The sequence below is a fragment of the Mauremys mutica genome, chromosome 8 (genome assembly GCF_020497125.1).
Source record: "Mauremys mutica isolate MM-2020 ecotype Southern chromosome 8, ASM2049712v1, whole genome shotgun sequence".
NCBI classification, from domain to species: Eukaryota; Metazoa; Chordata; order Testudines; family Geoemydidae; genus Mauremys; species Mauremys mutica.
Genome location: NC_059079.1, coordinates 17,401,127 through 17,425,369, shown reverse-complemented (window position 1 = coordinate 17,425,369; position 24,243 = coordinate 17,401,127). Strand labels below are relative to the sequence as shown.

At 40.6% G+C, this 24,243-nt stretch overlaps 1 protein-coding gene across 1 annotated transcript in view; it reads right to left on the bottom strand.

Moving 5' to 3' along the window:
- The window catches only part of ROR1 (receptor tyrosine kinase like orphan receptor 1), a 240,290-nt gene extending 217,202 nt beyond the window's left edge, over nt 1-23,088 (bottom strand). The window contains exon 1 of the mRNA XM_045028604.1: nt 22,881-23,088. Within this exon, the coding sequence (XP_044884539.1) occupies nt 22,881-22,983 (103 nt within the window). The 5' untranslated portion in view covers nt 22,984-23,088. The remainder of the gene's footprint in view (nt 1-22,880) is intronic.
- Nucleotides 23,089-24,243: the final 1,155 nt, after the last annotated feature.

The following is a 24,243-nucleotide window of genomic DNA, read 5'->3' as shown; positions in this document are numbered from 1 at the left end:
ACTATTTTTAAAAGATAATAATAATAATGCCACCTTTTATTTCTATACAGCGGCACTTTTCATTCAAGGATCTTGAAGTGCATTACACAGGTGAGTAAAAGTTATTGACCTACTTTTTACAAATTGGGAAGCAGGTAGAAATTAGTGACTTTTTCCCGGTCACACACAGCAAGCCATTGGGAGTACATGGCATTTTCATGGCTTCTAATCCTTACTGAGGCTAGATCTACATGGGGGGGGGGGGGGGTTTCGACCTAAGATATGCAACTTCAGCTACGCGAATAGCAGCTCAGTCCCTGCTGAGCATGAATTTGAGTAAATTCATGCTCAAAAGTTAAAGAACATGCGAATAGCATAGCTGAAGTCAGCGTATCTTAGGTCAATTAACCTGGCCATGAGGACGGCGGCGAGTCGACTGCTGCCACTCCCCCGTCAACTCCGCTTCCGCTGCTCACCGCGGTGGAGTTCTGGAGTCGACGGCAGAGCGATCAGGGATCGATTTTATCGCGTCTACACTATAAATCGATCCCTGATAGATCGATCACTACCCGCCAATACGGCGGGTAGTGTAAACGTACCCTTAGACAGATAGTCTACTCCCCAGGAATAAAGGGGACTCACAGGAGTAAGGGTTTGAGGGACTGAGCTGCTTAATAAAGATCCTCCCAATAACAAAAGTTGTATGGGGATAACTGTTTGAAAAACTCCTGATCTTTTGCAGCAGTTTGTGTGGAATGGATTAGATATTCAGACTGGGGAGTAACTGAAATCCAATACAGTGACTCTGATCAAGGTAAATTCATGCTCAAAAGTTAAAGAACATGTTAGCAGTGGAATAGGCTGCATATTCTAAGAGATTCTTCTCAGCTTGAACTTGGTTTCCTGTAGTGCTGTTCTGTTTCTAAGGGCTTCTCACTTCACAAGTCTCTCTTAGAAGCAGGCTATTCAGCCAAGTTTTAGTGGTGCTGAGGCACAGTTTTGTATCTTTACGTTCATGTCCACTGATAAATCAGGGCACAAATCTTACCACTTACATGGCTAAATGCCTGAATCCAGGCATAGATCAAGAACTGAACTGCCTAGTGGTGCAAAACATGTGGGTACAATATTTGCAGGGGACAATGCACCCAAAAAAGGGAGACTGGGCTTGTGAGAATTTGGGCTTAGAACATGTATCAGTGAGGGACGAGTTGCCTATATAGCATGCATACATCTTAAAAGTTGACCTTCAGTTTTAGGTATGCAAATCTATGCCAACAAATCAGACAGCCCTTTAAACTTCAGCGCTTGCACCCCCAGCACTGACAGTTGCACTGAAGTCCCTTTAAATATGGGATTATCATTGAAGACATTGATGTTAGTATGATCAAATTACTTGCACCTCTTTTATACTCAAGTTTCACTGAAATAATTCAGTCCCTGGGAAGAAGGATAAAATAAATGGGACAGAGACTGAGGAAAAGAACTTGCAAATCTGAGCAAGAGAAGTAAGATTCAGGTAGACAGCTCCAAAAAGATTTTCTGAACATTCAAGTTAAACTATGAACCCTTGACCAAGTCTCACTTGCTTGTCAATCTCTTAAGGGAAAGCAACCCAAGACTGCCCTCACTTGGCCCCCGGATCCAGGAATGCATTCAAACACATGCCTAATTTCAAGCACACACGTGAATACTCTGATTGGAATCAACTGGACTACATCAGTGCTTACAGTTAAGATGTGCGCTTAAAGTGCTTTTGCTAGATTGTGGCCTGAAGTGACATTCAGCTATTTCTGAACACTTTCTCCAATGTATCAGAAACTAACATGATACTCTCTGCATCAAGAATACATCTTTTCCGTTTCTCTCTGCTGTATATCCCATTGTTCCTTGAGCAAACACCCTAGGGCTATGACTACACTGGCAATTGAACGACAAAAGTTTTGTCTTTCAGAGGTGTTAAAATAAAAATAAAAAACCTGAAAGACAAAAGTCTTGCCGACGACAAGCGCCAGTGTGAACAGCGCTTTGTCGGCAGGAAAACTCTCCTGCCAACAACGCAAACGCCACTCGTTGGGGATAGAAGTTTTTTGTTGGCTCCAACAAACAGCAGCTACACGGCGCGACTTTTAGCAGCACGGCTGTAGTGACACAGCCATGTTGCTAAAAGCTGTGTACTGTGGACATAGCCTAACTGTAGCAAAGGCAAGGACGTCCCCAGTCATTGTCAATGTCTGACCGTCTCAAATTCCCAACTTGTAGTACCATAGGGTTTAATAATCCTCTGCTCTTAAACTTAGTGGCTATTTTCAGTAGATTTTCTCTTAAGGCACAAGAGAAACTAAGTGACTTTCTACATCAATAGAAACAGAGGTTCAACCTCCACAGTGAGTGGGTGAGGCAGATGAAGGGAGGAGAGGGTCAAGGCGGAAGAATGCGTAAGTCATGCAGCTGTGATAAAGGAGATAACCACAGGGTAACAACAAGTTTGGGTCATTTCCTTTGATCCCCCTTATCAACTGCACCTATGAATCGAGTGGTGGGGGAAGTTACACTCCCTCGTGTTAGCAGAAGGAAAAAACCAACACAAAACTAAACAGAATTTGCCTCTTGTCTCATCCATCTAGAGGTTACAGAAACACCAGCAGCAGAGCACCTCAGCATCAGAAGTACCAGGCTGCACAAAATTACTGCCCTGGATCATGGGCAATTCCCGGTGCCAACTAGTTACTTGACTCTTTAACTAGTTAATTGCAGTGCATGGATTAACCAAAACCTCTGCAGCACTATAACTGTCCCAAATAGATGTCAGTCTTCCCAGGTTCCAGTTCCTCCCAGAACTCTTCAGTTCAGGAGGAGCTGGTCACATGGAAAGCAACGAAATTACATAAAAGTGGACAAAAGAAACAGCCTCTCTGAAGTTATAGATGGGATAGTTCCTCAGAGAGAGATCCCAAACAGCCAAGCGGAAGATCATTTTGGAGATATGAGGCCTGCAGGGACTGTAAAAAAGGGGAAATACTGATGCAGGAGAGGCTAGGAAAAACAAAAATATCAGAACGAGGAGGGGAAAGGAGGAAGACGTGCCATGTGCTCCATTAACTGCCGCCCTTGTAAGCAAAAAGAAAATACTTCTGGCTAAATAAAATAATGTAACCGTGCATCCCTGCTAGAGGGTAACAAAATCTTCAAAAAGGAGAAATTCCTATTCTTCAAAATGCTAAAGGATTAATGCTCATCTGGCTATAGTATGTTACAGAACTAAATACATTGCAAAAAGATGAAACTCTAGAAAGCCTGTGGTGTTAGTCATATATTAAAACATAAGTTAGATATTAATGGCTTGGAAGTCGTCAAGACGCTCCTATTTGTGTGCTGCAACAAAAGTCACACTGAGATAGTATCCAGCCTCAAGAAAAGGTTTTCTATGATATTGTAAGTGGTGACCAGAAATCTTTTGTGAAATGAATATCACTTTTCAAAATTAGACAGAAATATAATTGCTCTTGCAATAAAATCATGACACATAACAGAACTCTTAAAAGGAGGATAAGTGCTGGGGAAAAAAACCCAACTGATTAGATTTAAGACATACAGGTCACTGATTTTAGCTTACCAGCCAACACTGCGCTGTAGTCCTATCTAGCATTTGCTAAAATCATTACAGGACAGGCTATACGGACATCTGTATTCCTGCTTCCCCGTGCATTTTGTTAGAGTCACTTTTTAAATAAATAGCTACAGATGAATTTTTTTATAACCCTAATGACTAAAAACTGGAAAATAAGAAAAAAAAACATTTGAAACTTCTTTGTCTCCAGCCTGTATTTATTACAGATATCTCTGTGCTTGGAACCAAATTGATGTCACCTCTTGGTTAAATCAGTCACCCTGTGGATAATACGTCAATGATCCCCAAGCATAAGTATCTGCTTATAAATATAAACAAATGAGGAGCTGGCACTTCTGCATGATAACACACTATGTTATGCTTTTCTGTTGTTTATCATGTACACATGAGGACTGATACATAGCAGGTTTTTAAGCAACAGATCAGGGTGAAAGTTTAATGTTGATTTATAAAAACGCACTTATCCCATATTTTAGGCACATGTACAAATAATTGATTTGAAAATATATGCAAAAATTTCAGACCAGTATTACTGACAAATTCCCCCCTACCCCCATTCATTATTTGTAATAGCTACCCTAATCCAACGAAGTACCTGACTTAACAGCCTGGGAGAACAGGTAAACCTTGCAGCACACTTTGAAGACCAAGAGACTTGAGCTCTATTGAACCAAAGGAACAGTGAGTTCTTGAAGCATGGACTCTTCAGTGAAAATATCTTATCCCAATCAACATTAGGATGATGTTAACTCGAACAGCTCAGCAGCTGAACATGAGCCAGCTAGGTCAAAAACACATCGCTTTGAATTGCCCACAGAAGTGGACTGGTAGCCAGGGTAGACGATGGTACAGAACCAAAGTGTAGCGCTTTAGAAGCACTGCTAAGGAAAAGGATGGCTGCATTCTGGACCAGATGAAGTTTCCCAGTAGTCTTAGCATCTGCTACCAAAGAAGTTCTAAACTACAACGTATGTTGTATCCGGTGCCATTTTCAAATCCTCACTAAGAAAATGGCATGGAGCTCACCAGTGGGGGTATAGAAAAAAGGCCCTCACCATTCATTTGCAAAACCAACTGCAGAAGAGAACTTTGGACACATCAACATCTAGATACTATGGGGGAAAGCACCTTAAAAATCTTGGATTAAACCAGACCTACTAGATTGTTCCAAGAAAACTCAGCTGAAGCTGCCAAGTTTCTCCTGGTTTGGGGTCAAAACCACCACATTTTGCAAGGCTGTAAGATCCTCCTAAAGGGGCTGTGTCTTGTGCATCTGTATGGTAAACAGACTTTACTGGTACATGTCATTTTCACCATACACATACAAACCGACAAAAAAAAAATCCATCGATGATCATTGAAATTCACAGATAAAAAAAGAAAAATGCTGCTTGAGTACTCAGAGTTTGACTAAGGATATTTACTTTGTATATTTTGACATGTGATGTTGAAAATTTGTGTTTTAACAGTTATAAAGCTTTCCTTTTTTTAAATCTTAACTACCATCATTAAATAATTATTGTCTGTGCCCAATAATTTCCCCCACCTACAAACACTGTAACCAATTAAAATTAGAATGCTTAAACTCGATAATTTTGCACAACTATGAAAAATTAACATCGATAAAAAATGTCAAATGCTTTTAAATAAACACTGATATTATCTGTTAAAATTATAAAAACTAAAAACTGAATTCTGCCCAGCCTAAATATGAACAATGCACTAAGATACTTCCCCTTTTGACTTACTTGAACAAAATCTTATAGACCCAAAGAATGAACAGAATTCAGAACCCTACTTTACAAACCCTTTTTCTATGTCCAAAAATAAAGGAAATGGAAGAAAGAGAGTGAATCCTCAATTTAAATAGAATAAATTAGAATCTCTGGTTGGTTTTGTTTTTTCTTCCTCTAAATGGCAAAGCATAAGCTAGTGCCTACAGCACTGTTATTTGTTGCCCTGCCTTATGTGGTTTATGCAACTATTTAATGTAGTATTCAATCAAAAGGATTACATCTAACAACTGCTTTCGTCAAATGCTACAAATGCTATCCCTGAGGTAGAGTGGTTTAAAAAGTGGAAATGAAAATGCTTATTTCAAGTCATACATTAAATCTGGGAAAGATTTTAAGTGTTTTATATATACTTTTTATTAGAAACATATACTGTACATTCATTAGGATCCGTATTCAATTTCAATTATTCTGGATTATGCAAATAAAATTTCATTTCATTAGCACATTTTTCTTTCAGAAAAACAGATAGAACACTGTGTTTCGGGGTGTGGTGAGGGCACACCCAGAACAAGAAAGATGATGGCCACTGTGGTATAAAAGAGCACACAATGATAATAGGTAATATTTTAATTAAGGAAACTGAACAGTCTCTGTGCATATATATTACTATCTGGAAAGTACTGCCTTTGATCCTGTCCCGAGGCTGCTATGCATAAACAGAAGCTGCACATCCTTCCTATTATGTTATGTGTTTCAAGTGTGATTCATCTTGGGGATGAGAAAGTTGTGCTTAATGGTATGATTCTTGTATTGATTAAAACCACATTTGCTGCCATGGTACTCAGTGCAGGAAACAGAAATTGTACTGTATTCTATTTGTATGAAAAAAAAATGTACTTTTGCAAAAATGTACTTGATAGCTATGGAGAAAGGGAGACCAGAGGATTGTTCGGACTGCCACAAATAGACCATTATTTGCATACTATGTTTTCTTTGTACAAAAATTAATGATCTATAAATGACCAAGTTCTGTTGGCAGACATATAAACAGCAAAATAACTTCTCAACTAGCTCCCCAAATGCAGTAGTAATAAAACTGTCACTAATTAAAGTCAATATTTGTCAACTGAATAAAGAACCAGTAAAGATATCATCAGCATACTAAAATCATGGATTTATATTGCACAGCATGAATTTTATTCAAAGGCTGAATAAAATTCTGCTCTCAATTATACTCATGAAACCCCATCAAATGAGCTTTGAGACTGATCTCACTGAAGTTGTAGGGAGTGCATGAGAGGGCAAAATTTGTCCGATTAAGTCTTTTTAACTGTTTAATGTGTAGTTTAGTTCTTAGCTGTATAAAAAGGGCACACTAATAGCTTCAGCCCCTTGTAGCACCTACAGTGTTCCAGTTCAAAAGGAACATACTGATATAGCTTTCTGTACAATAGAATATATTTGTTATAAAATAATTTTAACCATTAGAAAAAACCAACATTGCTAGCAAAGGCAGCATAGAGTCCTGTGGCACCATCACCTTCATGTATTTCAAAGGTTTTAAATAAAATATTTTATAGCGCGTGGGTACTGAAAAGTCTGTAAGTTTATTACTTTCTAACTACCATTTATTCGACTACCTCAGCCAAGGTCAGGGCTTCTAAGCTTAGCTAGGTCATTGGACCTAGTTCTCGGGATATCCAAGATAGAGGATGGAAAGAAGATGGGTAAAATTTTCAAAAGTATTTAAGTGACTTCTAAGTTTAAGTCCCATTGGACTTGGACTCCTAAGTCATTTAAACACTTGAAAATTTTACCTGATGTCTTTAAAGGAAGATACAATTTAAAACAAATGATTATTCAGGCTTTCACAGAAGCCCAGACAAGACCACCGAAAATATGAAATGTGTCTTTAAGGTAGGCTAACTTGTAAAATGCTGTCAACCAGGATCTTTTTTGCACAGGAGCATCTTCATTATGTGTCCAGCATGGAGGTGCTCTTGTACAGGGAAGATTCTGGTTGACTGATTGCATTTTAGCAGTTAATGTCCTAAAAAAGTGTGTCTCATATTTGTGAATGGACACAAGCAGCAAGTCCATCAGATCCTATTGATACCATCAGTATGATTAATCTTCATTAAGTGATCATTAGGCCCCATCTCTCAAAGAACCTGATTCAATGTGAAATCTTTAAGATGTGAAAGAAAATCAGAAATGCAACAGAGTCAGTAAAGGAGAAAATTTGAAAACTAATATTCCCCTTCCCTGTGTGATTTTAAGTTTTATGAGTCAACATTTCAGGGGTCCGTAATTTACAGTAACAAACTGCAGGATAACACCTCATGCAAACAGAAGGAAGCTGAGCAAAATTAGCTGCAATAATCCTTCAAGAATATAAGCACTTTCTCACGGAATCTTACAATAGTCATGTAGCTTTGGGGGGGAGGAAAGAAGGATTACGATACAAAAATAACTACTAGGAGCTAATCCACAGAAAAAAGTAAACAAAAATTGGAGCTTCCCTATCATTATATAACTATTCTCTGAACCGTTTCAAATGACTTTACAGTTTCTTTGACAGATACATATATAAGTACCTCTTAGCAAATTGTATTGAATGTATATGCACTTAATCCCCCTGCTTGCAGAGCTGAGATGCAATTCTTCCCCTTAGGCCTTTTCAGTTATTACAATTAGCCCGTGTGAGATTACTGCAGATAATCATTACAGATAATAATTTGGAGGGGGGAGTATACACAGAACTGACAATTAAGTGATTTGGAAATGGAACTGCTACAGAGCTGGCCAAAAATCCAACAAAAAACCAGAAAGCCATGTAGGTACGCTTCCCTAGTACTATTTTCCAAAGTCCCCTGCAGTGCCAGCCTTGCTCTTCCCATGACGTCCACGGTGCCTCATGCAGCCACTCGGTCATTTACTACAGCAATCTGGAAGAGCCCACTTGCAACCGCCAAGTCAAAGCCTCCACTGGACTTAGTTGAAAAAGCAGGTGGCTTAAATTCATTTATAGATCTTAAGGCCAGAAGACTATCTAATGGGCCCTTCAGCATAAAGCAGGCCATAGATTTTCACCCAGTGCTAAAGGGCTCTCCCAGTGCAGAAGAACTCATCAAGTCAAAGGCCTTCATATGATCTCACTAAGAACAGAATTACCTGGGGGAGTGGACATACTATGAACTACTCCAGTGAAAAAAAAGCATTCCTACACACTCCAGGGTCCTCTAAGTTGCTACCAGAACTCTGGATTTCATGTTTATATCCCCACCTTCTACTTGGCTTTTATACCACTGATCTGGCTGGGGAAAACTCACAGGTGTTCCCTCTGATGCCAGCAATCGAGTCCCTTTAACTTTCCAGAGAGGTCAAAGAACCTCCACAAAAACATCATGATCTTCACGGATTCATAGATGTTAAAGTCAGAAGGGACCATCTGATCCTATCTCCTTTGCAGCACTCCCTTTTAATGCCAGCCCCAGCAGAAAAAAAATGGAGTTAACCAAACATGTCCCATATAGCACTGGACAGCTAATAGCAAACTACTGATTACTATTTACTGTTCTAACCCCCTTCCACTGCGACATTTCCACCTGGTCTATTTGCCTTAGGGCTGTAGCTCTCAAGCGAAAGTGTTGAGGGCCAGTCACTAAGGCTCAGCCACATGACAAAGAAGATTTTTCTTTGTTGTTGTTAGAAGTGGCAAACTAAAGATCAACCCAAGAGGAGCTTGCATAGAATGAAATGTAAGTCACCTGGCAGAAAGAGATGTCAAGAAAGCAACCCTCCTAATATTTTGACAGTCAGCCCTTGACTGTTTGAAAAATTGACCTAATTTCTCCCATTGGAAAGTCCACAAAATTGTATTTTCACATTTCTCACCATTGTCATGTGAGCAGGGGAGGGGTGGAATTCTATGCTATTGATGGGCCAGAAGCACCACATTTGGATTTAAATTAGTCTGCATGTGGAAGAAAACATGTTTACAACCATGATGTCAGAGTCTGACCAATAACAAGAGCAAACCAGATACAATCTGCCCATACATGTAAAAAAAAAAAGTTATAGAAACTTCTTGTTTTGAACCCTGATAAATTAGAAGTTCACTAATGAACAGGCAGATCCTCTATTATGAGAATGGACCTTTGTGAATATTTCCCTTGCCCAGGGTCTCTTTCCATAAGATCTCACCTAATAGAAGAGGTGGGAAAGAGCAAAGAGTCTTTGACAAATTTTTTTTTTTCAGATGGCCCTCTTGTATCTTAGTCACAGCTCTGGGATGTACTAAAATCTGGCTTATATAGATGTAAAATATTCCCTCTCCTAATGTGGCAAAGCGCCTGTGTTCTACACACGATATCCACAGCGTATACTGTGAAGGAAAAACAAAGGGAGAACATAAATAATGGTATAATTCAATTTATGACCCATGGAATGACCCATAACTTATGAGAGGCAGAACTGCAAGTGATGATGGCTCTCCACTCTCCTGGGTAAGTAGCATGTATCTTACCACTGCACTCCAGAGTGTGCTCTGTTATCCCACACCAGGTTCCAATTATTCCATGGCCTATTCAACTTCTGATTTACTTATTTAAAAGGGTGCAACTAAATCTCACAGAGGGTGTGAGTTAAAGGCTGAGCTTGCACTGAGCTGGACCTTCAAAGCCTATCCGAATGTTCACAGCATATTAATTTATTCTACCGTTGTGTTGCTACTAAATTAAGTGGTAGTAAATTAAAACCACAAAGACAAGGACCAACAGTTAACCACATGCTGAGAAAACAAGTGTTGCTTCCATCTTGCCCATGGAGGCTGTAGCCTTGGGCTCTGAGAAGCTGCTGAGACGAGTGAGTTTCAAAGGAGGGGGGGGGGACCTCAATTCAGAAAGCGCTATCACCAGATGTGAAGGGTTTCAAACTTAAAAGTGCCAACAGCAAGTGTTTCCCAGCTGATCATAACTGATTCCAAGGTATCTGAGGTAAAAGGCAATTTTGCTCTCCAGAACAGATACCAGACCATTCAGGATCAGCAACAGCTTGACTTGCCCCGTGATTTTAACAGGAAGCTAGTGAAGAGAACTGAGCATCATATCAGTCTGTGCCACTTGGAAGGCAGGCAGCTGCATTCTGTACTAGCTTCAGCTCCTGAGTGGGCTTCAGACAAAGCCCTAATCAGAACACATTTCAAGGGTCAAGCCTGGCAGTAACACAGGAGTAGATAATCATATTAGAGAAGAATGACCACAGCCTCACAGCCATATATAACCATTCACTGTAACCAACTAGCAGCAGCTTTTAAACGACAGGGTCTTCACCTTTGTTTTTTGGTTCTCTCAGTATTGGTTGATTATTATTAAGCCACCAGACCTCTATAGGTCTTGAGGTGGTGGTGTGCTTTCATGTGCCCTTCAGTTTATCATTAACAGCAAATCAAAATTTGTTTTTCAGAAAAGGATAAAAGGAGAAAGAGAAAATGGCTGAAGGCATTAGAATGCCAACCCTCCCACCCCCCTTCTTGGTCACTAGTTGGAATCAAGGGACCCGGATGGTGCTATTTTGTGGCTTATATGTAATTATCTCAGTCTAGCTCTTAATGAACAAGTGTCCACATCACTAAAGCCACGATCTGGCTGGCACTAGTTGCTAACTCTAGATCAAATTTTCTGAAGTACACGTGAAAAAGAAGTTCTTTAGAGAAAAGCTGTAATGGGAATCAATATATATTAAAGGCTGTGATGCACTCAGATAGTTCAATAACAGTGTATACATACCAGAGATGAGATTAGGAAAATAGTCTTAGATTATAAATATCTTTGCAGTAATAATAGTTACTGAGATTACAAATATTTAGAATAATACATTATTTGAAGAGTGAGATTAAAACAGGTTCAAAGGACTGTCTTGGGGTGTTTTTTAAAAAAAAAAAAGAGTAAAAACAGCTTGTGTGCCATAGTCATTCCAGTATGCTGGTGGTAGCTACAACATCAGATCATCTCTACTCAGTATTTTCCTTTACAGATCAAGTTAAAAGACTAAGGATTTTACTACTCTTAGGAAGGATACAAAAATATACAATGTACACAGCATTGGTATAGACAGTTTTTTCTTTGGAGGGGCAAAAAACTTAAAAGCTTCATCAAATCTTAAAAAAAAAAAAATTCAAAGTAGTTTCAATTTGCTGTAATACAGAGACTGGAATGCCACCCACTTACCCCCAAGGGATTACACTCAACCCTGGTTAATCCACTCTGGCTTTAGCCAGATGTCTGGACATCTGAAAGACTTCAATGATTAGCAATTCCATAATATGTTCATATTTGCATAAAAATGTAGTTTGCAAACTGGTTTAGATTAACCAAACATACCCACTGTATAATGTTTCGTAACAATGGCTGGGACTGAAGCTAAGGCAGAATAAAAACAATCTGTTTAATAACAAACAAGAATCTGTTCATATGGTTAACACTAAGGCCACGTCTACACTACCCACCATATCGGCAGGTAGTAATCAATTGGGGATCGATTTATCGCCTCTCGTCTAGACGTGATAAATCGATCCCCGAATCAACGCCTGTACTCCACCTTGGCAGGAGGAGTAAGCAGAGTCGACAGGGGAGCCATGGCGGTCGACTTGCCGCCGTGAGGACGGTCAGGTAAGTCAAACTAAGATACTTCGACTTCAGCTATGTGACTAGCGTAGCTGCAGTTGCGTATCTTAGATCGACCCCCCCACCCCAGTGTAGACCAGCCCTAAGACCTAGAGCCGTTAAAGTTCTGTGGTTCCCCACTTCTTTACAGAGTTCAGCAGAAGCCCTGCCTCATTACACAGGTATTCAGAACCCGTTCTTTTCTCCTTGTATTTTCTACTGTAAAGGAACATCATAAGTATGCCACTGTCTTTCAACCAAAGCAGACTGGAAAGGTGGTCTTGTGGTTAAGGCACTCAACTGTGACTCAGAAGGGCTGGTTTCAATTCACAGCTCTATCAAAGACTTCCTGTGTGAGCTTCGAGAAGTCACTTGGCCATCCTGTGGCTAAATTTCCCTATTGTGAAATACAGATAATGCTTCCTTTGTCTTGCCTCTTTACGCTGTTAAATGCTTTTGGACAGGGTCTTGCTGATACTATGGTGTCAAGGCTAAATCCCCACTCAGGCACGTTGAGTGCAGGAAGTGGGGGCCTGCAAGGATTCTAAAAATTAATATGGCCACTCCAGGCTTGTATTAAATTCCCAAGGTTACAGCTTTTCTCTGACTTTGGCTTGGTAAACGCTGCCACCACCCAAATGCAAAAAAAAAAAAAAACTTGGACCCATGAAGGAACACTTGGGAATTCCTCCCTGTGGGGTACCCTCAAGCCCTTTCACACACACCCTCTGGGGAAGAGCTGAGAAAGAAAAAGGAAATTAGATGTGGCTACCAGTTAATCAAACAACATGCACAAACCTCTTAGGACACCAAAAATCCAATCCTGTTATTAAAAAAGGTACATTTTATTAAAAGCAAAAAGGAAAAAATACATCTGGAATGTAGGCTTTTACTAGATTTTAAAAGAGCAACTCAAAAAATTAATCACCCAAACTAGCTTTCTTGGGGGTTCAGCTTAAAGGTTACAAGCAAACAAAAGCATCAGGAGTTAGCACAGAGGAGATCCACAAGTCAAAATAAGAAATAAACCTGATTATGTCTAACTAAACATTCCTTATCCAAAGAATTTCTTCTAGGTGTGGAAGATACTTTTTCAGACCTGGTTCAAAGCTTACACAGCATTTCTGCTTATAGCATTGCTGCTCCGTCCCCTTCCAGCTCAGAGAACAACAGACAAAGGGATAGTGTCTTTCCTCATTTTAAAAAGTTCTACCTTCCCATTGGCTCTTTTGGTCAGGTGCCCACTTTTTTTTCCTCTTTACCTGGGGGACTTTTTAACCCTTTACAGGTAAAGCAACTAAAGAACAGCTACCAAAAGGGATTTTACAACTAACTGGCTGGCTGGCTGGGTGCCAATCAAAGGGACCAACCCCTCCCACTTTACTGCACTTAGCACCAGGAAGCCCTGATCTCAGTTGGAACCTTTAGGTGCTACTGTGAGAAAAAATACCAAGACCATACTGAAACACCATAACACACTTCAAAAGGTAGTATTTGCTTTTATAAGTTTAGGGTTGTGTGAAACTCAGGTTTTCCTATGCATTGGTTGATTGAGATGGTTCCCAATAAGCTTGGGTTTGTATATCCTGTATGTTTTGGGTTCAAACATACCCAATAACTCAAAGTGAAACTCAGCTGTAATATGTAATCATAAACCAACCTGGTTCATTTAAAACTGGTCCCAGGTTCTTTGAATAGGTTCAAGAACCCTAGCAAATGTTTTGATAATCCTAATCTGAATTTTAAGTAGGTAACAAGAAGAAAAAACAAGGCAGGTTATATCCAGTTTCACTGCAAATATCTACATTGCCTTGACTAGGATATTGTAATCTGAGAGCTGGATTGTGTTAGAACTTTCACAATGAACTCTTCACAGTAGGGGAAAAGTTCAGGCAAATGAAGAATTTACTCAAATCTTTGCCCAAAACACAAACTGAGCCAGATCCAGATATTTCCCACTGGAAGCACCACCATTATTTGTCAGACATTTTCCTGGTTCTGGCCAGGAGCACTGAAATACAAAAGGCTCTTTGCAGAGTAATATTAAGCCAACCAGCAGATAGGAAGTACCAGATATCTCATAAAAAGGCTATTGTTCTGATATTTCCAGACCAGCATTACTATCCTAATGGTCTGAATTCTCACTGCTGAACCAAGCCTCCAATGCTGTTGAGGCCAGATCTTCAGAAGTATTGAGCACTCACCACTGAAAGTAAAGTCAATGGGAGCTACAGATACTCAGCACCTCTGAAAGTCAGGCCTTTGAGGTTCACCTACAGCTATCAAGATGGCCCCTCATCATGGCTCACTAGTGGGGATTGATCCTGGCACCTTCAGCACTAAAAGTACAGACTTCTACAACTTGAGTCAAAAGAGTACCTTAGGTAGTAGTACCCTTACACAATGTGTGGGCCAACCACTAGATGGGCAGCAGCATGACACTCTTAGCCAGCATGTTACACTTACATCTCCAGCCTTTGAGAATAAGGTTTCACAGCAATAAGATAAAATGCTGCCTGTAGATGAAACCAAGATGTTTATCTCTGGAGAGGAATTCCCATGCTGTGAATGTGAAAGAGTATATCCCTCCAAAGTCAATCCTGAGTGCTAGGAGTGACAAAGTGTCTTCTAATATATTTCTGCTCTCTGGAGGGAATATGTGATGAGGTTATAAAGTTACTTAACATTTTTCCTTTCTTATCTCTGATCTTCCGATTTCCCATGGCCTGCTGCTGTGCTCTGACACAGGACTATACCATTCTGTCTCTTTCCCAGCTACTTCACTACTCCTGGAGCAGATGTTCAGACCTGAGCGGCAGAAAAAGTAGAGCATCTGGGAAAGAGACAGAAGTCTAGTTCACTGACATCCCTCGAAGGAACAGAGCAGCAGGTCGCACGAAGCTATTGTGAAGTATCAGTTTCAACACGTGACCTGCCAGGCTTGGAAAATCCTTTTAATAAAATGCAGGTTTATGCCATGGTCTCTAGTAACTGCCATATGAACCTGCTGCATAAGAGGAGCTGATCCTGTTAAGAAGCACTAATACTGAGTACTCAGATTGCTGGGATCTCCAACACAGAGTTAGCAGCAGGGGAAGTGCTGAAGAGGACTAAAATCATATCTTAATAGCAACATACTGCAAAACCAGATCAGTAACAGAAAATGATTTCTACTACTCAGAAGGAATTCAGGTCATAACACACTATCTAAATTAAGGGTCATTACTCCCCTTAATGCAGGGGTAGGCAACCTATGGCACGCGTGCCAAAGGCGGCATGCGAGCTGATTTTCAGTGGCACTCACACTGCCCGGGTCCTGGCCACTGGTCCGGGGGGCTCTGCATTTTAATTTAATTTTAAATGAAGCTTTTAAAACATTTAAAAAACCTTATTTACTTTACATACAACAATAGTTTAGTTATATATTTTAGACTTATAGAAAGAGACCTTCAAAAAATGTTAAAATATATTACTGGCACATGAAACCTTAAATCAGAGTGAATAAATGACGACTCGGCACACCACTTCTGAAAGGTTGCTGACCCCTGCCTTAATGCATGCACATACCCAACTCCAATTAACAGTAGTGGAACTTAGACATAACAGAGGCTAAGACGAGAATACAAGCCATAGTTTACAGTGTCACACAGATGTACATGTACATTTGAGAAAAAACAGAGAACATATATGCAAAGGGCAGTTTAATTTTTTTTAATATGTTCATTAACATAGCTAAGATGCAGCTATATGAACTACAGCTGATGGTTAAATGATTTGAATATTATTCAAATATTTTGCGTGGGAATAAACTGCACAATGCATATTTATTTTCCAAACGACTCAGCTAGCATGAAATTCAGCTCTAGGCCAGCACACAGCAAGGCTTAAGTGGTGCATAGCCCTTGCTCAGCCTCTCTGCATGGGGTAAATTTCACTCCCAGCATACAGTGCTAAGCCAATATTGGAATGTCATGTTTTAAAAATAAAATATTGGTGATTTCCCCCTATTTTTGCCCAGATTTAGCAATATGTGCATTGGTTAAAAAAAAAGATATTGCAGCCACATTGAATTTCTACTCCTCTCATGCGTCAGATAGGATGCAACTCCTCAGGACTGACTGTGGAATTTTGCATCGCTGTTGGTGCTTTTCCTGGATTAAACGGATTGTTTTCAAGTGGCAACAGCTAAACAATCCCCAAATCTGTGTGTCTGTCTTACCAATATGGACCTTGGGATTCTTTTCGCAAGTCACTAGCCATTTCCTTTCAAATGTAACTCTGCAAAATTATTTGGAGGTAGGGGAGCCCAATTGGCTTCATTTCAAGAAGGGATTTTATTACAAAACCCAAGGAGGATATTGAAGACCCTGCATTATTGCTTTCTGTCATTATAAAGGGCTTGCTTTTCTTAAATAGCTTTTGTTTCAAAGCTTTACAAATCTGGCTGAATGGAATGGGAATCTAACATCACATTGCATTGCAGCTCTGAAATATACTTATTACAGTGCCTTTCACAAGAGGGTCTCAAAAAGCTTTATAAACATACTTTAATAGTACCTATGTGAGCTGAAATTATCCCCATTTTATAGCTGAGCAGACTATCTCACTTTCCTATGTGCTTTTTGTATTTAAAATTGATGCAAATATAGTTCAAAATGGGCATATAATTTATAAAAGAAATTAAATAAAACCAAAGACAAAGTCTCCCATATGTAACATTACACTAGTACTCACAATGAAAGTAATATTGTTAGTAACTACATAGCAAAAGGTGTGACTTCTTTTCCTGGATCATGCTGTAGATACCAAAACGTCAAAATAATCACTGAACTTTCAAATGTTTCTTATTTACCGCATAAAATTGTTCTCACAGGAACTAGAGAGATATACTGCAGTTAATCAAAATATTGTGTTATTTATACGTCACTGAAAATTACTCTAATCTATTCAGATCTGCATTGTTTATATTATGAATGATTGAATTAAATGTCTGTCAATATTACAGGCACAATACCGACAAGTAACACAGATGACAATCTCCGCTCTAAAGAGCTGGTGTTTGATAATTAACATTTGTACAGTGCTCTAATAAAACTAAGTATGGACCTCGTCTTTCAAACCCTTACTTGTGAGAGTTGTGCTTGTACGTAATCACATAAATAGTCCGACTGCCTTCAATACAAAAGACAACATCAAAAAAGTAAGGCCTGATTTGCTAGTTTTTCCAATGCTGCTACTTTAACCAAATAAAAGTATAATTCTATAAATATGACTGTATATTTAGTATATTCCTTTAAGAGAACTTTTAACATGCAGGAATCATTTTTAAAATATGAACTATTTTATCGCTGTATTGTTCTTTTTATTAATGAATGACAAGGTGTGAAATTTACTAGCTTTGCCAAGATCAGACCATGATATGATCTGCCTCGTTTATCTATGGTTCACATAGCAGTTTCACCTCTAAAACACTGGTGGGTATTTTCTGCTCAGCTTTACTCTAGTACTTATAGCAAGATTGGTATATTTCACTGACATAATGAATAAAACCCATTTTTAGCAGCACAAAATAACTAGCTTTGTAAGTAGACCACAGTTTACCAGATTTCTAAACAAAATTGTTTCTAAATTTACAGATTTAAACAATGTTTCTAAAAATCACACACATTTCTAAACATAAAATTCATAACTGAGCTTGCTATGGCAAGATGACAGTGGAGGACAGCGCCTGGAAGGGATACACTGTTTATTTTTTATTTTGTATTAGTTACCTTTTTGGATATTTCTGGCATGCAAGATAGCTTATATGTTACAAGCAGCTGCATTTAGTTAGGGGTTTTTGAAGAATTTTCTTCTCTGAGGTGCTTTTTAGTGTCTCAGAAGGCTACTGCATTTCTGTGCATGTCTCTGAAGAACAGTATCTAGTGTCACACCTCAGGGAAGGTTTTTTGTCCAGCTTTAGATATTTGTATTTAAGAGCTTTAAGAAATCTTTAAGTAGACCCCTGCCTAGATCTCATTTGCAAAGGCTTAAGTTAAACAAAATGTCCTATGTGTATATAATTAGCACGCCATTCTCCATGGACATAATTACAGTAATACACAAACTATTATTCTAATCATTCATTTGTAGTTAGTGCAACTTGTGAATAGACATCCAGATACCAAAATCAGTCAAACAGCTCCAAAACGTATTTCCATCCTTCCATACGCTGTTAGTCAATGATAGAAACATTTTATTTGTTTGTAAACATATAATGCATACTGACTGCAATAGAAAACTGGGATATAGCACTCCTAATCAAAGATGGAGTAATGCTAATCCACTGGAGGTAACTTTCAAAAAGGGCAACAGTTTTTCCTATTATCTAAAATACATAGTCTATGGATATATGTTTTTAGGCATAAAAATTGTTTTACCCTATTCATGGTATTTCTGCCATGACTCTACTTTAGCTCACAGAGCCACATGATACACCTCTACCTCGATATAACGCTTCTCCTCGGGAGCCAAAAAATCTTATCACGTTATAGGTGAAACTGCGTTATATCGAACTTGCTTTGATCCACCAGAGTGCGCAGTCCCGCCTCCCTCCCCCGGAGTGCTGCTTTACCGCGTTATATCTGAATTCGTGTTATATCGGGTCGCATTATATCAAGGTAGAGGTGTATTCAACAATAATAAAGCTGGACGTGTAATAACAATAGCCATCACAGATACTGTAACGAGTGAGGGGAAAAAAAGCCAAGTTACAGAATTCCTGTTCCTCATATTCACACTAACCTTGTGGTTTTACTCAGAACATTTTTGGGTCAACCTCTCAGTGCACTTGTGAAGAGCATTTAAAAATAAATGATTTACTTGCATGCTGCTTTTACTTGCATGCTGCTTTTAATTTGCTTTTTCTATGTTTTGTTTCCTGCACTGTGGCTGCCAACCCTTCAAAAACAAAAAACAGAAGACCAAAGAAACTCTGTTCAAATTCTGCATGGAGCATGAGTTACATTTAAATGTCACAAAGATGATTTTGTACTAAATACGATGCAGCAGGCTTATGTTGTACCAAAATGCTTCTATTTTAGATCACAAGATCATGTGATCCTCTCTCAGTCAATAACCAGACAGTTGATTTTTAAAATGATTAGACATCACTGCTAGAAAGATAACTATGCAAGCTAGTTTACATCACATGATCATGTCTCAACTAGATTATTTGGTAACCCAAAGTGGACATGAGCAGATTTTTAAGCCCCGTCCTACATATGCTTGAAGACTTACTTACTTTTACTCATATGAGTTGTCCTAGTGAACTGACTACTGACATGAATTAATTTACCCTCACCCTGAAGAGTTTGCAGGATCAGGATGTCAGATTATAAACTCTTTGGAGCAGAAACCACGTCTCTATAAATGTTTGAACAGGTCATCTTATGGTAACTTCTGTACACATTGGGGGCTCTGGTTTTATTGTAATGTGAATATTAAATAATAATCATGAAGATCAATGGGCAGGCAGACCTTGGATTCCCAATCAATCAGTATTAAAGCTTTCCTGACAGTGAAAGTTTTACAGTTGTTAAGGTTACCAGTATATAAGGATGTTCATTAAAGGATGTTCACAGGTCTGAAAAAATATCCTCTTTTACATCTGAAATGTCCATGTTTGGTCTCAGCCAAAGCACATGGACCTTTTTTGGTGGTGGTAGTAGGGGGTGGGGAGTAGAGAAATCCATTCACCCATTTTTGAATTATGGAAAAAATAAATGAAACACTTCTAGTTTAAGTAAATGGTAATATATCTTTTTGCTTACATAACTCAAAATCTGCTAAATGTTATCATTTAAGATTTTCAAGTTAGCTAATCTTCACTGAGGTCTAGATCCTTACATATTTAGAACAAAAATTAATTATATGTATTTAAAAATTTCTCATTGCATGCTGATAATGTTTGCTAATCTGAGGCAATACAATACTTAAATCTGGCACCAAGTTAACACTAATTAATATCTAGGAGAAAAAGTCTACAATATAGCAAACATTTCTACAGACAATATTTCAATGCAGACATTGATTCTGTATTGAAATCCTTATGCTCCTACACAGCTTGTAAGTAGCACAGAATAGAGCCTCTCTCCTGCAGTATTTACAGTAAATCCAAGAGAGCAAATTGTGGGCTTAAACTGCTGATTGAGCATAATAAGGTTTGGGTTTGGTTTTTTTTTTTTAAGTTTTACTTTATTAAAAAGAAAACAAAACCTCATGTTAAGGTAACATTAAGGTTATTAATTTAAACACTAAAAGGTCATGAAATGAAAATGTGAAGGTTCATAGTAACATTAACTTAGCCTTTTTAATGTTTATGTTGTCAAATATACATAAAATATTCCACAGAAGACATTCAACATTAGCCAGCTGTCACCACACAGATGTCAGAGAACTCCTTCTCTAAGGCTAGACCCTGATCCAGCAATTAAATGTGTATGATTAGATCCTAGTACCCATCAACAGGATCCATCCACATGGATCCAACAGCAGAATCAGGGCCATAGTGAAAGATAGGGATAATCACAGACCACTGTGTGGTAACTGTTGGCAACAGTTGACTTTTTAATGGAAACCATTCCATAGCATGTGCAATATGGCCATTGGCTGAGCTGGTGCTATTAAAACCTTGTTTTCAGCATTTTGGTAGCCATGTTGGCCCTAAAACCTGAAGAAGAGCTCTCTATAGCTCAAAAGTTTGTATCTTTCACCAATAGAAGTTGGTCCAATAAAAGATATTACCTCATCCACCTTGACTCTTTATTAAAACCTTAACTTTTTCATTGCTTGACCTCTGAGTATTTAAACTCAAACTTAACATGGCATAATGTATATTTTTCTTTTTTGAATATACATTATGGCCAAGATTTTCAAAAGTGACATGACCAACTTGACACACCTTACAGGGGCCTGATGTTAGGTTATGTATGCTCAGCATTTTTTAAGCCTTTCAAAAATCACGCAAAATCACTAGTCATTTTTAAATATCTTAGCCTAAATATGCACACTTTACCTAATGCCAATTCAGGCTATCAGCCTCCGTTTCTTTTATGTATGTGTTATATGATGACTCAAATCTAAAATTATTGAAATGGCTACAATTACAAATAAAACAAAACAATATTAAAATGAACGGATCACAAATATTGTTGGTTAAAACTAAACAAGAGATTTGCTTTAAGGTCATTGTTATCAATTTGCCCTGGAACTATATATATGCAGTAAGATGGCAAAGCATTCCACATAGCTGGAACTAAAAAGACAAATCATCATTGATAATATTACCTTACAGACCATAAGTCAAATTATCAAAAGCAGAATGAAAGGCCTAGGTATAGTTACATTTAGCTAACAACTCAGTCAAACTCTTGGAAAGTGTTTTTATAAAGCAATTCCGTACAGATCAAGTATAAAACTTGACTTCATTAACGGGAATATAGGAATGCTGGAAATCAGAGGAAAATAAGCCAAATACATCTCTTAAGAAAGAGCCTGGTTATAGTATTTTTCAAGAAGAATACTGATGTGAAATATAAAGTCCTAACAAAACTTTGTCTAACTACTGGATTAAAATGTTTGCAATTTGACAGAGGTAAATTGTAGACTTAAAATTCCTCAGAGGATATTCTTCAGGATGAACAAACTGATGTTCAAGCTTTTACTTCTGTCTGCTTCCTGGTTATACTCTCACCTTCATTCCAAAAACCCAGTTAATAAATTATCAACTGATATACATTTAATCTTAGGCAGCGAGATTCTAGTACACTTAGTTAGGATGAATACCTCCTTACTCTGTAAACAGCCTCACTGATATCAATGGGACTATTCATGCAGTAAGGGAGTAAAGATATCAGAACCTGTCCCAAAGATATATACAATTTCTGTTATAAGCAGCTTCCAGGTTAGTCTTGGTTAATAAAAAAATTACATTGTAATGCCTATGGATGGTTGAAAAGGCCTCTTGTTCAGTGTTGCCCCTTGAAAAGATATTCTCACTCTCCTTCTCTTTGGTACCTTATGCTGTGTCGGTGCTTTTCTAAATACAGCTTAAAACAATATCAAAAAGGGGTTTCTTTCAGTTGTCTTAACCAGACACAGAGTGCATATTAAAGTGAAGCCCAACACCCCGACAGCTTGAATCAACTTTTCACCCCTCCTCAAAGAAAGAATCAGTTGTATCCACAGGAACAGCCCATCTTCCCTTTCATTGTGTCCCAGCACAGAGAGGAGGGGGAAGCACTGATGGCTTCCCGCAGGGGAAGGTAATACGCTTTGCCTTTCTTATTAGCTTTACTCTAAATGTTGCCATTGTCTTTAAAGAGGATCCAAATCAAGTATGCATTAGATTGCAGCTTAGAAACCACATTCAGCCCACTGCCCAGATGCACCCAGTTTGTACCGTACTTTGCAAATACAAATAGTGCGCGCACACGCACACACACACACAGCTGCCGCTGCTCCTCCTCCCACCTCTCGGGCTGCAGCTGGGAAGGGTGGAAGCGACAAGGGAACAATTGCAGAATCGGGGCTTTGTCTGGGGTCACCCAGTTTCATTCACACACATGCGAGCCCTGCGGAAAGTCCGGGCCGAGCGGGCTCCGGCTCTTTGGCGGGGACGGGAGGGGAGAGAGAAGCCCAACAGCCTCTCTCCGCCGCGATGACAGCGGAGCGCCCCGGCCCCGCAGCCAGAGGGCGCCCCGCGGGCGGGCAGAGGGGATGGAGGAGCGGCGCGGCCGGGAGCGCAGCGCGTCCCCCCGGGGACACAGAGCAGCGGCAAGGAACTTTGCAAAGGGCCCGGCGCCAAGAGGGGACCGCGGCGCGTCTTACCTCGGGCTGCGCCCCCGCGCTCCGCCAGGCTCCCCGCGTGCAGCAGCAGCAGCAGCAGCGGCGGCGGCGGGAGGCTCCGCGCCCAGCCGCCCGGCCGGGGCATTCCTGAGCCGGCTGGCGCTACTCCGACATCCGCAGGACGGCGCCCGGAGCCCGGGCCAGCTCTCCCCGCCGCGCTGTGCCGGGGGGGGGGCTCTGCCCTCCCAGCCCTTCCCCGCGCCGGCCGGGCACTGAGCGGGGGCGGCCGCTTCGCTCCCTCAGCCCCTCACTTGTCACTTTCCAAAACCTCCCCTCGGAGCCCGGCCCCGCAACCCCCCGCCGGCGGGCGGCCCAGCCTGGCCCGGCAGCGCCCCCTGCCGGCCGCGCCGAGTCACTCCCAGCCCCTGCGAACCTCGGCCTGGCCGCAGCAGAGACCCGCGCCCCGGTCCAGCCTAGCCCCACAGCCCAGGGCCGGCACCGGGCCGGCGGGGGGAGCCCGGGACAGGGGAGGCGCTGGGAGGCAGGGGAGCGAGGGCTTAGGGGCTGGAACTGGGGGTGCTGCCGCACTCCCTGGCTCGAAGGGGTTTCCATCATATTCAGGGGTTACAGTTTGGTTCAGTGGCTCCCAGCATCCCCGCTATAAAAACTGTTCCAGCCCCGCTGGGGAGAGGGAGAACTTGGGGTGCCCGGGAGCCTTCTCCCCTTAGCTCGCTCCCCCCTCCCACGAGAGAGGGACTCAACCTATTGGGTCATTTAGTCCAGTGAGTCTCTGTGCCCCCCATGACTTCAAACAATCCCTGGTTTCTTGCCAGGGCCAGGAGCCATCCAAAATTGGGATCGTGGCGAGGAGCCAGGGGCTGATTGCGGGCAGTGGGGTGGCTGTGTGAAGGGCCGGAGTGGGTGCTGGAGCGCGTTTTCTCTCCCTCACAGTGCTCAACTCTGGGGCAACTCTGCCCCCTCTGGGAGCACTCACTGTTGGCCCCAGCTGAAGGCTGCTGAGGAAGGGGAGAAGTGCAGTGCAGTGGGGTGGATCGGGCAGGGAAGAGTGGCTACAGCATCAGGAAGGACCTGGCCCCTGGTGTGATCCTTGGGCCTTCCTTCCAGGCACCCCTGGGGGGTCACACTCTGTAGGATAAGGAGCCCCAGTCTGGCACAGAATAGTTTCTTTTAGCCACTTTCTTGTTCCTTGTCCCCTCTAATTATGTCTCTGCAGTTTCCAGTACTTCCTTTTGCTCTAATCAGAGGTGGACATAGGTTAAGCAGTTGGCCACCTAAGGCCCCATATCTTAAGGGGCACTGCTAAAATACCACTGGGATTTCCAGGATCACTCACTCAAAACTAGTCCCAAATAGTTTTTCTGTGGATGGTTTGCCATCTGGTTCC